The sequence below is a fragment of the Anolis sagrei genome, chromosome 9, assembly GCF_037176765.1.
Source record: "Anolis sagrei isolate rAnoSag1 chromosome 9, rAnoSag1.mat, whole genome shotgun sequence".
Lineage (NCBI taxonomy): Eukaryota > Metazoa > Chordata > Lepidosauria > Squamata > Dactyloidae > Anolis > Anolis sagrei.
In genome coordinates, this window is record NC_090029.1 from 14595981 (window position 1) to 14609347 (window position 13367).

General features: G+C 43.5%; 1 protein-coding gene across 4 annotated transcripts in view; it reads left to right on the top strand.

The window, feature by feature from the left end:
• The window catches only part of LOC132762554 (protein FAM169B-like), a 55079-nt gene extending 43160 nt beyond the window's left edge, over positions 1–11919 (top strand). For 3 of the 4 annotated variants that reach the window (XM_060755646.2, XM_060755647.2, XM_067471305.1), the window contains 3 exons: positions 2018–2146; positions 7186–7250; positions 10479–11919. In XM_060755646.2, coding sequence (XP_060611629.2) covers positions 2018–2146; positions 7186–7250; positions 10479–10688 — 404 coding nt within the window. In that variant the 3' untranslated portion in view covers positions 10689–11919. The remainder of the gene's footprint in view (positions 1–2017; positions 2147–7185; positions 7251–10478) is intronic. The other variant, XM_067471304.1, reaches the window with a different exon arrangement.
• Positions 11920–13367: the final 1448 nt, after the last annotated feature.

Sequence of the window (13367 nt, forward strand, 5' to 3'; positions counted from 1 at the left end):
GTACATAAAGGAGTTCACTTCAGGGGAACATGAAAGGTTTTTAATCTATGGCGAAGTGTAAAGTCAACAGATAAATGAAATGGTTGGGTTCTGCTTGCCTTCTAATCTGCACCATGTTATCTTTAACTTAACCAGAACATGTTTTTCTGAATGTGTCCTTTTCAAAATAGCATGATGTGCGGGCCGGGCATGCCGAATGACTTCTCATTAGAAGCAGCTGTGTGGTGTCTGCTCAGGCAACCCATTCATTAAAAAAGAAGGAGCCCCCAGACAGTGTTGCAAAGACAAAATGCCGTGCTGAGCGCAAGGCATCATTCAGCTCTTTGGACGGGGCTCTTCGCTGCTTTCCAAATATTGTTTCATAACAATGTGTTACGCAAGGAACTTTAGCCGTCCCAGACTAATTATCCAAACGCCACATTCCTCCAGGCTGTTACAGATACTCAAATACATACAGTGTAAACAAAACAGAAAGCCTCGTGCCATTGTGTGACCAGTCCATTGCACAAAGGGATAAGATTTCCTCTATTTTCCGTGAAAACAAATGGTTTCTGTTTGGTTTGCAATCCATTTTTGAGGGGTGGTAGTGGTGGTGGTATTGGGTCCCAGCGCCACTGAATGTAGGGGTTTCTGCTAGTGTTTGCCACCAGTGTTTGCTGTGAGCCTGTTTCACAAGGAAGAACTTCCAAGATGGATCAAATGTGGCTCATATCCAGCTCGTAGTATTGGATGTAATGCAATCTCATTAAACGTCTCATCTTTATTGAGGCAGGAGGCCATTTCAACATTTCAACATGTCAAAACAGCATGGCAGAATGTGTTGGACTGGATGGCACTTGGGGTCCCTATTGATCTTAAATGATGATGTATTGCATTTTATGTGCTGTATGGCCCCAAGTCCCTATGGGAGATGGTGGTGGGGGTATAACTATTACTATCACTGAGGCATGAAAAAAATGAAATATAAAGAGACAGAATGGAGGACGATGCCTGGCTTGACAGCAGGATGTGTGAAAAAGATCTTGGAGTCCACGTGGGGAAGAAGTAGAAGTAGAACATGAGCCAGAAATGTCATACAACAGCTTAAAAAGCCAATGGGATTTTGGCCTCCATCAATAGGAGTCTAGTGCCTAGATCAAGGGTCCTCAAACTAAGGCCCGAGGGCCAGATACGGCCCTCTAAGATCATTTACTTGGCCCTTGCTCAGGGTTTGAGGACCCCTGGCCTAGATCCAGGGAAGTCTCGCTACCCCTCTATCCTGCCCTGGAATCCCACTGTGTCCTATTCTGGGCAACGCAACCCAAGGGAGATGGTGACTCTAAGCTGAAATGTGTCCAGAGGAAGAGGGCGATCACAGGAACAAGTGTCTGGAGAACAAGCCCTATGAGGAGTGGCTTAAAGAGCTGGGCATGTTTAGTCTGCAGAAGAGAAGGTTGAGAGGAGACATAGCGAGGGCCATGTATCAAGAGGTGAGGGGAAGTCACAAGGAGGAGGGAGCAGGCTTCCTTTCTGCTGCCCTGGAGACTAGGACACAATGGAACAATGGCTTCAAACTTCAGGAAAAAAAGGAGATTCCACCTGAACATGAGGAAGAACTTCCTCACTGTGAGAGTTGTTCAGCAGTGGAACTCTCTGCCCTGGAGTGTGGTGGAGGGAGGCTCCTTTGGAGGCTTTTAAGCCAAGGCTGGATAGCCATCTGTCAGGGTGGGGTGGGGTGGAGTCTTTGAATGTAATTTTCCTGCTTCTTGGCAGAATGGGGTGGATTGGATGGCCCACCAAGTCTCTTCTAGCTAAATGATTCTATGATTATGAATATTCCCACTTTAGGATGGTATGATTCTATAGTGGGTTCAATGTTGTAGCTTTTGATATGCTTGTTGTCATTTATAGAGTGCATACTGTGATACTAACCTCTTTATAGATAACAGTAATGCTTGGAAGAATGCGAAGAGGGTTAGTATCCCGCATTGCAGCTCTTTTGACTACGGTTCCATGTGATTTTGCCTTCCCTGCGTAGTTTGTCAAAAGTTCTTGGAACTCCATCCAGAGGAACAGCCTCGCCTGTGGGAAGTGGAGGCACCGGGAGACTGGAGCCAGCGTGTGAGTATCTGGCTCAAGATTCAGCTGGAACAAAGCCTCCCAAGAGGTGAGTCGAAGAGCAGTGGGGGCAAATGTTCTCTGGCTTTATTCTATTAAGGATGATGACGACAACAACAACAACAACGCTTTATTTATATCCCACCCGCTCTCCTCAAAGGGACTTGGGGTGGCTTACAACACAAGAAAACAACATCTCTCTATATAAAAATGCTCTGTGCAGAATGAGTACCTTAAAAAAACAAGAACCAACGAACGAAATCACACCAAATTTGGCAACAAAACGTCTCACTACGCAAGGAGTGACCATCACTCAAAAAATTATGATTTTGTCATTTGGGAGTGGTAGTTGCTGGGATTTATAGTCCATCTATAATCAAAGAGCATTCTGAACTCCACCAACGATGGAATTGAACCAAACTTGGCACAGTTTAAAAATGTAAGAATTCAGGCAGCAGAACAAAAACAGGAGGAAACACTCACACCAAGAGCAAAACAGTTGCATCTGTGCATCTTTTATGTGACGAGGAATGCACTAATGTAATTATGACTGGGTTCAACATTGGATGATACCAAAGTGGCCACTCCTATACTTGAAACACAAACAAGCTATACTCTTCCTAACTGTGGGAATGAGCAATATTCTGGATTACTAGGTTCTTGTGGGTTTTTTCGGGCTATAGGGCCATGTTCTAGAGGCATTTCTCCTGACGTTTCGCCTGCATCTATGGCAAGCATCCTCAGAGGTAGTGAGGTCTGTTGGAATTAGGACAATGGGTTTATATATCTGTGGAATGGCTAGGGTGGGGCAAAGAGCTCTTCCCTGCTGGAGCTAGGTGTGAATGTTTCAACTGACCACCTTCATTAGCATTTGAAGGCCTGGCTGTGCCTGGGAAAATCTTTTATTGAGAGGTGTTAAGATGTGCCTGGTTGTTTCTTCTCTGCTGTTTTGCTGTTGTAATTTTAGAGTTTTTTTAATACTGGTAGCCAGATTTTGTTCGTTTTCATGGTCTCTTCCTTTCTGTTGAAATTGTCCACATGCTTGTGGATTTCAATGGCTTCTCTGTGTAGTCTGACATGGTGGTTGTTGGTGTGGTCCAGCATTTCTGTGGTTGGATGGTTTTCAAATAATATGCTGTGTCCAGGTTGGTTCATCAGGTGCTCTGCTATGGCTGACTTCTCTGGTTGAAGTAGTCTGCAGTGCCTTTCATGTTCCTTGATTCGTGTTTGGGCAATGCTGCTGTGTTTGGTGGTCCCTCTGTAGACTTGTCCACAGCTGCATGGTACACGGTGGACTCCTGCAGAGGTGAGAGGATTCCTCTTGTCCTTTGCTGAATGTAGCATTTGTTGGATTTTCTTGGTGGGTTTGTAGATTGTTTGTATGTTGTGTTTCTTCATCAGCTTCCCTATGTGGTCAGTGGTTCCCTTGATGTATGGCAGGAACACTTTTCCTCTGGGAGGATCTTCATCTTTACTCTCGTGGCTTGTTCTCGGTCTTGCAGCTCTTCTGATGTCTGAGGTGGAGTCTCCATTGGCCTGGAGAGCCCAGTTGAGGTGGTTCAGTTCATCTTGGAGGAGGTGGGGTTCGCAGATTCTTTTTGCACGGACTGCCAAGGCTTTAATGGTGCTTCTTTTTTGACTTGGGTGATGGTTAGAGTTTTTATGTAGATATCTATCTTTGTGTGGGGGTTTTCTGTAGACGGTGTGACCCAATTGTTGATCTGGTTTGCGGATAACTAGGACATCTAGAAAAGGCAGTCTTCCTTCATTTTCTTTTTCCATTGTGAATTGGATGTTTGGGTGGGTGCTGTTGAGATGGTCCAGGAACCTGTTGAGTTCTTCTTCTCCATGGCTCCAAATGGTGAAGGTGTCATCCACATATCTGAACCATATTGTGAGCTTTTTGGTTGCTGTCTCCAGGGCTTGTTTTTCAAAGTGTTCCATGTAGAAGTTAGCTATGACCGGGCTGAGAGGGCTCCCCATAGCTATTCTGGATTTAAAATCTCCTTGAGTTTCTGATGTAAAGACTATGTCACCAAACGCTGCCTCAGAGACATGGGCATTGTTTTGCATGCTGCAACACTAGCCTCATCTGGTGGCAAACACCTAAAATGGCATGCTTGAAATCATATGGAAAGCCGAGAAGTGTGGTCCTGAACTAGTTTTGCTGTTATTTGCCATCAAGTTGACTTTTGCTTTTGTTTGCCCTACAATGGAGAAACCCCCAAGAGTTTTGGTCACTGTCATGTTGCCAAGGCTCTGCCTTATTTAGGTAGAGATGAACCAAACTCCCAATTTTATCAAACAGTTTAATTAAAATAGCACTTTCTTGCTGGCTGTTTTACTAGACCAAAATATAAAACATAAAGATAGCACTCAGCCACAGAATAAACAAAAACTGATAGCAAAAGCTACACCGTAGTCAAAGGGCCCAGTCCAGTGGTCAAACACCAAGAGTTCAATAAATGAAGTCCAGGGATCAAGAATCTATACCGTAGTCAAAGGCCAGTCCAAAGGTTCAAGGTTCAAGGGTTCCAAGATTATAGGAGACAGGTCAGGATACCAAAAATCCAACAGACCTGGGGGGAAAACCAGTAGCATCCACCACCAAAATATGACAATACTTTTCTCCCGAAGATCATTTCCAAGGCTCGCTCCTTATATCCACAAACACCCAGCTGCAACCTATCTCTTGCATACCTACATCCTTAATTGCTTTCACCCATGAACTCTTACTTACAGATTACTAAACCCTTTATAACTAATACTTACATTAACCATTCCATCACCAAGCACCATCAACTGCAGAACAAACAACAGTTATCCACTGAGCTGCTTCAGTTTTGCAAATACAGAGCAGACTTAGGTTTCTTGTATGAATCAACCCACTTTCAGTGTGCTTTCTCTCTTTTCCTACCCCCTTTCTCTTTAGTACGTTTACCATTTTTCTCAGTGAGTCATGTAATTCCATGATATGTCCAAAGTACAACAATCTCAGTTTAGTTAAGATTCAAGCCCTATTGTATACAACGAGGCTTTGAATTCTGCCTGAAAACTGACCCATAAACAGTGGAGGCCTTGCAGCAAGGAAATTGAGTGCTTCCTGTAACTAGATCCAGTTACGAGCTTGGCAGCATTGTGTATAGAGTTGCCCATTAAATTATGCACTAGAATGGGCTGCCCTGGCTTAGGATCCTCTAGTTATGGATGCAAAGTGAGCAAAAACACTTCCCTCCCTGAACATCTGAAAGGCAAGGCTGCTATTGAGTAATATTATCTCTGTGTTGAGGGTATTCCATAAACAAGGTTGCTCCTCCTGAATAGATGCCATCTTTCAACTTCTCAGAAAATAAAGGCATGCCAACAAAGGGCAGCAAACCTCTTCTTAAAGATCAACCAGGTTCATATAGAAAATAGCAATTTTCTGAGCAATCTTGCCCAAAGCCAGTTCAAAATTAGGTCCGTGATTATTATTGATCGATCTATAAATGTTTCTTGGATGAAACCAATTATCTTGAGCCATCACAGTCTGGTTTTAGGCCTGGTCATGGAACAGAGACAGCTTTGGTTGCCTTGGTGGATGACCTCCACAGAGAGCTTGACGAGGGAGAGTGTCCATGTTGGTTCTCTTGGATATCTCAGCGGCTTTTGATACCATTGACCATGGTCTCCTCCTGGGTTGGCTCTCTGGAATGTGTTTTGGGGGTATTGCACTGCAGTGGCCCCATTCCTTCCTGGAGGACTGCACCCAGTTGGTGAAGTTGGGGGACACCTGCTCGGATTCCTGGCCTTTGATCTGTGGGGTCCTGTCAGGTTCCATTCTATCTCCCATGCTTTTCAATACCTGCATGAAACTGCTGGGTGAGGTCATCCGAAGTTTTGGAGTTCGGTGCCATCTGTATGCAGATGACACCCAACTCTACTACTCCTTTCTACCTAACTCAAGGAAGCCTGGATCCTGGACCGGTGCCTGGCAGTCGTGATGGGCTGGATGAGGGCTAACAAACTGCTTAATCCTGAGGTCCTCCTGGTCAGACGTGTGGCCAACCGGGGCATAAGGTAGCAAGCTGTGCTCAGTGGGGTCCAACTCTCCCTGAGGATACACGTCCGCAGTCTAGGGGTTCTCCTGAACCCAGTGTTGACACTTAAAGTTCAGGTGTCAGCAGTGACTGGAAAGCCCTTCACACAGTTAAAGCTTGTATGCAAGCTGTGACCATACCTTGAGAAGCCATGGTGGTCCATGTCTTTGTTACATCAAGATTGGATTACTGTAATGCACTCTGTTTGGGGCTGCCTTTGAAGATGGCTCAGAAACTGCAATTGGTGCGAAAATCGGCAGCCAGACTACTAACCGGAGCCAGCTATAGGGAGCACACAATGCCCCTATTAAAGAAGCTCCATTGGTTGCTGATACGTTTCCAGTCCCAATTCAAAGTACAGGTTATCACCTACAAAGTCCTACACGGTTCAGGTCCAGCCGATCTTTGTCACTCCATCTCCCCCTATGAACCAGTGTGGGCTCTAAGATCTGCTGGGGAGGCCCTCCTCGCAGTCCCACCACCGTCACAAGCGCAGTTGGTGGGGACAAGAGAGAGGGTCTTCTTGGTGGTGGAACACCCTCCCCAGGGAGATTAGACAGGCCCCCACACTGCCCTCTTTCCGTAGGGATTTGAAGGCTTGGATGTTTAAGCAAGCCTTTGACAATGTCTAGCCCCAATAGTCCAGAGTTAATGACACAGCACTGCACTTTCATCCCATGCTTTTGTTTCGGAACTACAATTTCCACTCTCCCAATCCCTTGTCTTGTTTACAGTTTGGCCATGTCTTATGGCAGTTGTCACCATAGGTTATTGGGTGTTGTTCTGAGTTTCTGAACAAAATTATTGTTGTTGTTGTTGTTGTTGTTGTTGTTAGATTCTGTAGTAATGGAATGGACGGGATCACCAGAATGGTGTGATGAGTTATGATTGTCATGTTTTGGGAGTGATCATATTTTAAAATACTTAAAATAACTTTAGCAAAGGAACAGATGCTGACATTCTTTCATATTTTGGTCTGTTGCTTGGCAAATGTATTGTCATGTTCCAGAAGTTCCTATGGAGAAGCTTCAAGACGGCAAACCTGAGCAATCCAATGAAGTGCAGAAGGATAAGGTGGAGTATATATAATCATTGGATGCAAATCATATACAAAAGATCAAGTCCAGGGATCAAGAGTCTATACCATAGTCAAAAGCCAGTCCAAGATTCAAGGTTCCAGGATTTCAAAGGTTCAGGCGGCAGGTCAGGACACCGAAAATCCATAAACCTGGGGGAAAACCAGCAGCATCTACCACCAAGATAAAACAAATACTTTGCTCCCAAAGATCAGTCCCAAAGTTAGATCCTTATATCCAGAAACACCCAGCTGCAACCTATCACTTGCATATCTCCTTCCTTAATTGCTTTCACCCATGAATGCTTACTTACAGATTACTCAACCATTTAGAACTAAGACTTACATTAACCCTTCCATCACCAACTGCTAGGCCTACCACCACCAACTGCGGAAAATGATACATGACATACACACATATGTAGGCAAACAATCAATGCCTTTTATACAGTGAACAATGACATGCCGAATCAACCCTGGCGATCAATGGGGTGACAGATGTCGCAGCCAGATCGCCCTCACATCCAAAAAAGGGAACAAAAAAGGGAACAAAAAAGACCCTGGCTCCTACAGGCCAATTAGCCTAATTGATATTGTGGCCAAGATATATGCCAGATATCTCCTGAACAGAGTTGAATGTTGGGTAAAAGAAAAACATATCCTCGCCGAAGAACAGGCTGGCTTTAGACAGAGCAGATCAACTATTGACAATTGCTTTGTTTTAAATCATACAATTGCAAATTATGTCAGCAGAGGGAAACAACTGTATGCCGCCTTTATAGATCTTAGTGCAGCATTTGACACTGTAAATAGAGAGACGTTATGGAAGAAACTAACGGATCTCAATATGGAACCCAGACTGCTGGCACTAATCAAGGCACTTTACACGAGCACCTACCTGAAAGTGCGACTTGGGATGCAAGGAGCCATGACAAATAGTATAGAAACATACAAAGGGGTCAGACAAGGGTGTATATTAGCACCACTGTTATTCAGCTTATACGTAAATGATCTCCCCGAACAGTTGAAGGACCCAGAGGTACACATGCCTAAGCTGTGCAATACACATTTCAACATCCTTCTATATGCCGACGATATGATTTTACTATCATATTCGCAAGTTGGGCTACGTAGACTGCTGAGAAGGTTTAATTCCTATTGTCATAACAACGCCCTAACTATTAATAAATCAAAGTCAAAAACAATGGTATTTGGCAAACGACGTAACAGACATAGATGGTTCCTGGATGATGAACCAATAGAGCAAGTTTGCACTTTCACATATCTGGGAATTGTTTTTTCTGAGACCGGCTCTTGGCTACCACACCATCAAAAAAGTTCAGTTAGGGCAAGAGTGCGTGCAAATCAACTACTTAAACTGACAAATCACAACCAACCAGGATCCTTAGACCCACTTCTCAAAGTATATAAAGCAAAGGTTACTCCCATGCTCTTGTACGGAGCTGAAGTTTGGGGTCTAAACCAGATACCATTATTAGAGCAATCACAATCACAGCACCTGCGAAGTTTCCTAGGAGTGGACAGGACGACCCCAGCTGCCGCAGTAAGAGCGGAACTGGGAGTACACACAGTGGATGGCTTATCCAAAATCAGGGCCTACAACTACTGGACAAAACTGATGGCCATGGAAAATGATAGACTCCCCAAACTGTGCCTGTTAGAGCAGATAGAAAATCAACATCAGACCTCTTGGTTAGTTCTCCTGACAAAATACATCAGGAGCTGTGGACTTCCGACTCGGTATCCGAATCTCTTAGAAGTGTTAGACCCAAAAATAGTTGCTCAACGAGTATTGGATATAGAAGGCCAAAAAGATATCGCTACCCTCAGTAAAGCTGGCTCACTGAAATGGTTAGGCCGCTTTAAACATACTTTCCAAACTGCTCGATATCTAAAAACAGAAATGCCTAAACACCTTAGGAGGGTATTTACCAGAGCTCGTTTTGAACAGCTGGATACAATGGACAAGCACGGAAGGTTTAATCAAGTCCCATACAACGAACGATTTTGTATTTGTGGAGCACCAGAGGTGGAGGATATCACACATGTATTGTTCAACTGTGAGCTGTATAAGAAAGAGAGAGACCATTGCCTTGGACCATACATTATTCAAAAAACACACTGGGACCCATATATTAAAACCTCATTTTTGTTGGCCGGGCAGAACCCTAAAATAACACACAAAACAGCCTTTTTTCTATTCAAAGCAACACAGCTAAGAATTGCACATTTAGAATCAATTGGGGTAAACTGTGGAGGTGACGCAGACATTTGATCTGAACGAGATCCTGTTGACAGCTTGTTTATTTTAACTCCTTTTATACCGAGAGTTGTATGTTGTATGTATGACTATGTATGACTATGTGTTAATTGTGTTATGTGTTAAATGTTTTGATACGGCCAATAGGCCAATCAATAAAACGTATCTATCATACTTGCACTGGACATGCAATACACAAACAAAGGCAAAGGTTTCCCTTTCTGTTTCCTGTGTCTGGTGGCAATGCTCACCTCTAGCCATGGGGAGGTGCTCTGGTTCCATTATTCCATGCCAAGGAGCCTGGTGTCCATAGACCTTCCTGGTTGTGTTTTGCTGGCATGGCTGCATGGGCGCCTTTTACCTTCCCATCCGGTAGCACAGTTGGTTAAACCCCTGTGCCGGCAGGACTGAAGACCGACAAGTCGCAGGTTCGAATCCGGGGAGAGCATGGATGAGCTCCCTCTATCAGCTCCAGCTCCTCATGCGGGGACATGAGAGAAGCCTCCCACAAGGAGGATAAAACATCAAAACATCCAGGTGTCCCCCGGGCACCGTCCTTGCAGACGGCCAATTCTCTCACACCAGAAGCGACTTGCAGTTTCTCAAAATAAACCAAAACACCTTCCCACCGAGGTGGTACCTATTGATCTACTCACATTGCATGTTTTTGAACTGCTAGGTTGGCAGGAGCTAGGGCTGACAGTGGAAGCTCACGCTGACCCACAGCTTTAAACTGCCAACCTTCTGGTTGGCAAGTTTTTCTGCAGCTAGCGATTTAACCTGCTGAACTACCCTAGCCCCACTTGCACTGGCAAGATCCAAGTCCTCTTAAGCCCAGCCTAATGACCCCATCATTTTAAACTGTATCAACTTGATCATATTAGGTAAATTGGCCTTCCTCTCCATTAGGTGAACAGATGAGTGTAATATATTTGTTTGATTTCAGAGAGATGGCTGCATTTCTAAAACTATGGCATCGCTGGATCCCAAAAGTGCGACAGAAGAATTTAAGTGTGAACCAGAAGATATATTTCACCTCCAGGCTCATGAAGAAGAACACGTGGTTCAAATGCCGCAAAATAAGGAGTCAAAGAAAAGGGCAAGAGAACCACCTGAAGATTGTGAAGATCCTAAGCATTTCAGGCCACTGCTTTGACTTTGAATCATGGTATCTGGGCATGAGTTAAAATCTTCCCTTATTCATAGATTTATCTAAGAGCCTCTTCTTTGAACCTGGTGTCTTCTGTGTTGATGGCTTACTTGGGAATGCTGCTGGAAAAGTTACTCAAATGATGTCCATGAAACACTTTGCACACTCAGAAGAACTGAGTATGCAAAGTTCTGGTATATTTGGGGTAATAATAATAATAATAATAATAATAATAATAATAATGTGCTTTATTTATATTCTGCTCTATCTCCCTGAGGGAACTCAGAGCAGATTATAGTACACTGTTGTGATGCCAGAGCTCTGCCTTATTTAGGCAGAGATGAACCAAACAAAACCCAGTTTGTATAAAACAATTTAATTAAAACAACACTTACTTTCTGGCTGTTTTAATAGTCCAAAATATAAAACATAAAGATTGCACTCAGCTACAGAATATAAAACAAAAATAGCAAACATTGTTGCAGGTTCAAGATAACTCCATAGTCAAAAGGTCTAGTTCAGTAGTCAGGAGATTCCATCTGAACATGAGGAAGAACTTCCTGACTGTGAGAGCCGTTCAGCAGTGGAACTCTCTGCCCCGGAGTGTGGTGGAGGCTCCTTCTTTGGAAGCTTTTAAACAGAGGCTGGATGGCCATCTCCCAGGGGTGTTTTGAATGCAATATTCCTGCTTCTTGGCAGAACGGGGTTGGACTGGATGGCCCATGAGGTCTCTTCCAACTCTATGATTCTATGATTCTAACTACATATATATAGTTGCCTCATCTACAATGACCATTTAATGCAATTTCAAACCAGTATTGTGCAGATGATTACATGGGACATCCTGGAAACAGTTTGATTATACAAACCACAGAGCACTGATGTGCATTAAAAGGCTTTATTTCATCCACTTCAGTGGGAGTTTGTGTTTTGCTTGTTGCAGTTTGCTAGTTTTGAACTGGACTAAATGGACAGTGCAGATGGGGCCCTTTTCCCCTCCCCCTCCCCAATGCTGTTAATTAATGGTTTTCAATATGTATGTTATATTTATAAATAGGGTTTTATTGCTGACAGTTTTAGATAATCAGGTTGCGATAAAAAATCGATAGGGTCTTAATTTTCTTAAGATCCAATCTTAATTTTTTAAAGTCTTGCCTTGGTGTGGGGAAAAAGCAGGGTAAAATCAACTCAAATAAACAAATGCTATCTCATCCAGTTTTTAAGCATGGATTTCAAACTTTTGTCCTTTGTTTAATGTCTGTTTTGTGTATTTTAATATGTATAGGACTATAAAGCTCTATATGGTTCTGGTCCAGAATACCTATCCGAACGTATCTCTTTCTATGAGCCTACAAGAACTTTAAGACTGGCTGAGGAGGCCCTGCTCTCTGTCCCAACATCCTCACAAGTGCAACTGGTGGGAAAGAGAGACTGGGCCTTCTCGGTGGTGGCCCCTCGGCTGTGGAACTCAAAGAAAATTCTGGACTCCACCACCAATGGAACTGAACCAAATGTGGCACACAGGAGGACACACAGGACTCCCATGACCAACAGGAAACACTAGAAAGTTTTGGTGGGAATTGACTTTGAGTTTTGGAGTTGTAGTTCACCAACATCCAGAGAGCACTGTGGACTCTAGACCAAATTTGGCATGAATACTCTATATGACCAAATATGAACACAGACGGAGTTTGGGGGAAATAAACTTTGACATTTGGGAGTTGTAGTTACTGGGATTTATAGTTCACCTACAATCAACGAGCATTCCGAATCCAACCAATGACAGAATTAGGGCAAACTTTCCCCACAGAACCCCCATGAACAACAGAAAATACTTAAGGCCATCCAGTCCAACTCCCTTCAACAGGGCAAGAAAACGTAATCAAAGCCTCCTGACAAAGAGCCATCCAGCCATAGATATAGATATATATGATTCACGCACAGATAGAGTATCATAGATTTGAAAGGGACCCCTAAAGAAGGACAATTATATGTTGTATGTTCCAGAGTAGACAAACCAGACAATCTCCACATCAACACTGACAAAAAAAGCAAGAAATACTGTTTACCCACAAGCATAAAGACATTACATATATTAGAAACCAACACTTTCTCATTACTTTATTTTCCAGATCACCAGACTGGGGCACAGCAACACGTGGCAGGGGACGGCTAGTAAATAAAAAATACCTATTTTATAGAAAGACGTTTTAATATGTATCTTTTATAAAATGCATTTTAATATGTGTGTGTGTGTGTGTGTGTGTATTCAGTAGGGATCCCATTAGGCCCGCTGGCTTTGTTATTGCTTTGTTGGCTGATGACATTTATTTATTTCATATATTTATATCCTGCCCTTCTCCCCACAAGGGGGACTCAGCGTGGCCTTGCTGACTTCTTCCAAACTAGGCAATGCTGCAAGCTCATTCCTGTTTTGTTGTTCCAGGATTTGTGAGAGGCCACCTTGGAGCTGCGATTCAGGAGGCTTTGGTAGTTTTCTTTCCAATGTAGTACAATTGATTTTTTGTCCTTCAGATGTTTGGTTCCATCTGATGAGCGTAAAGGCTGTATATTATGGTTTCTTTGGAAAATTCCTGAGCATCATGGGTATCTGCCAGGTGTTGGATTTCTTCAGCCTTCTTTGTCCACCAGATGTTCTTGAGTTCTCTTCTCCTTTGGACCTCA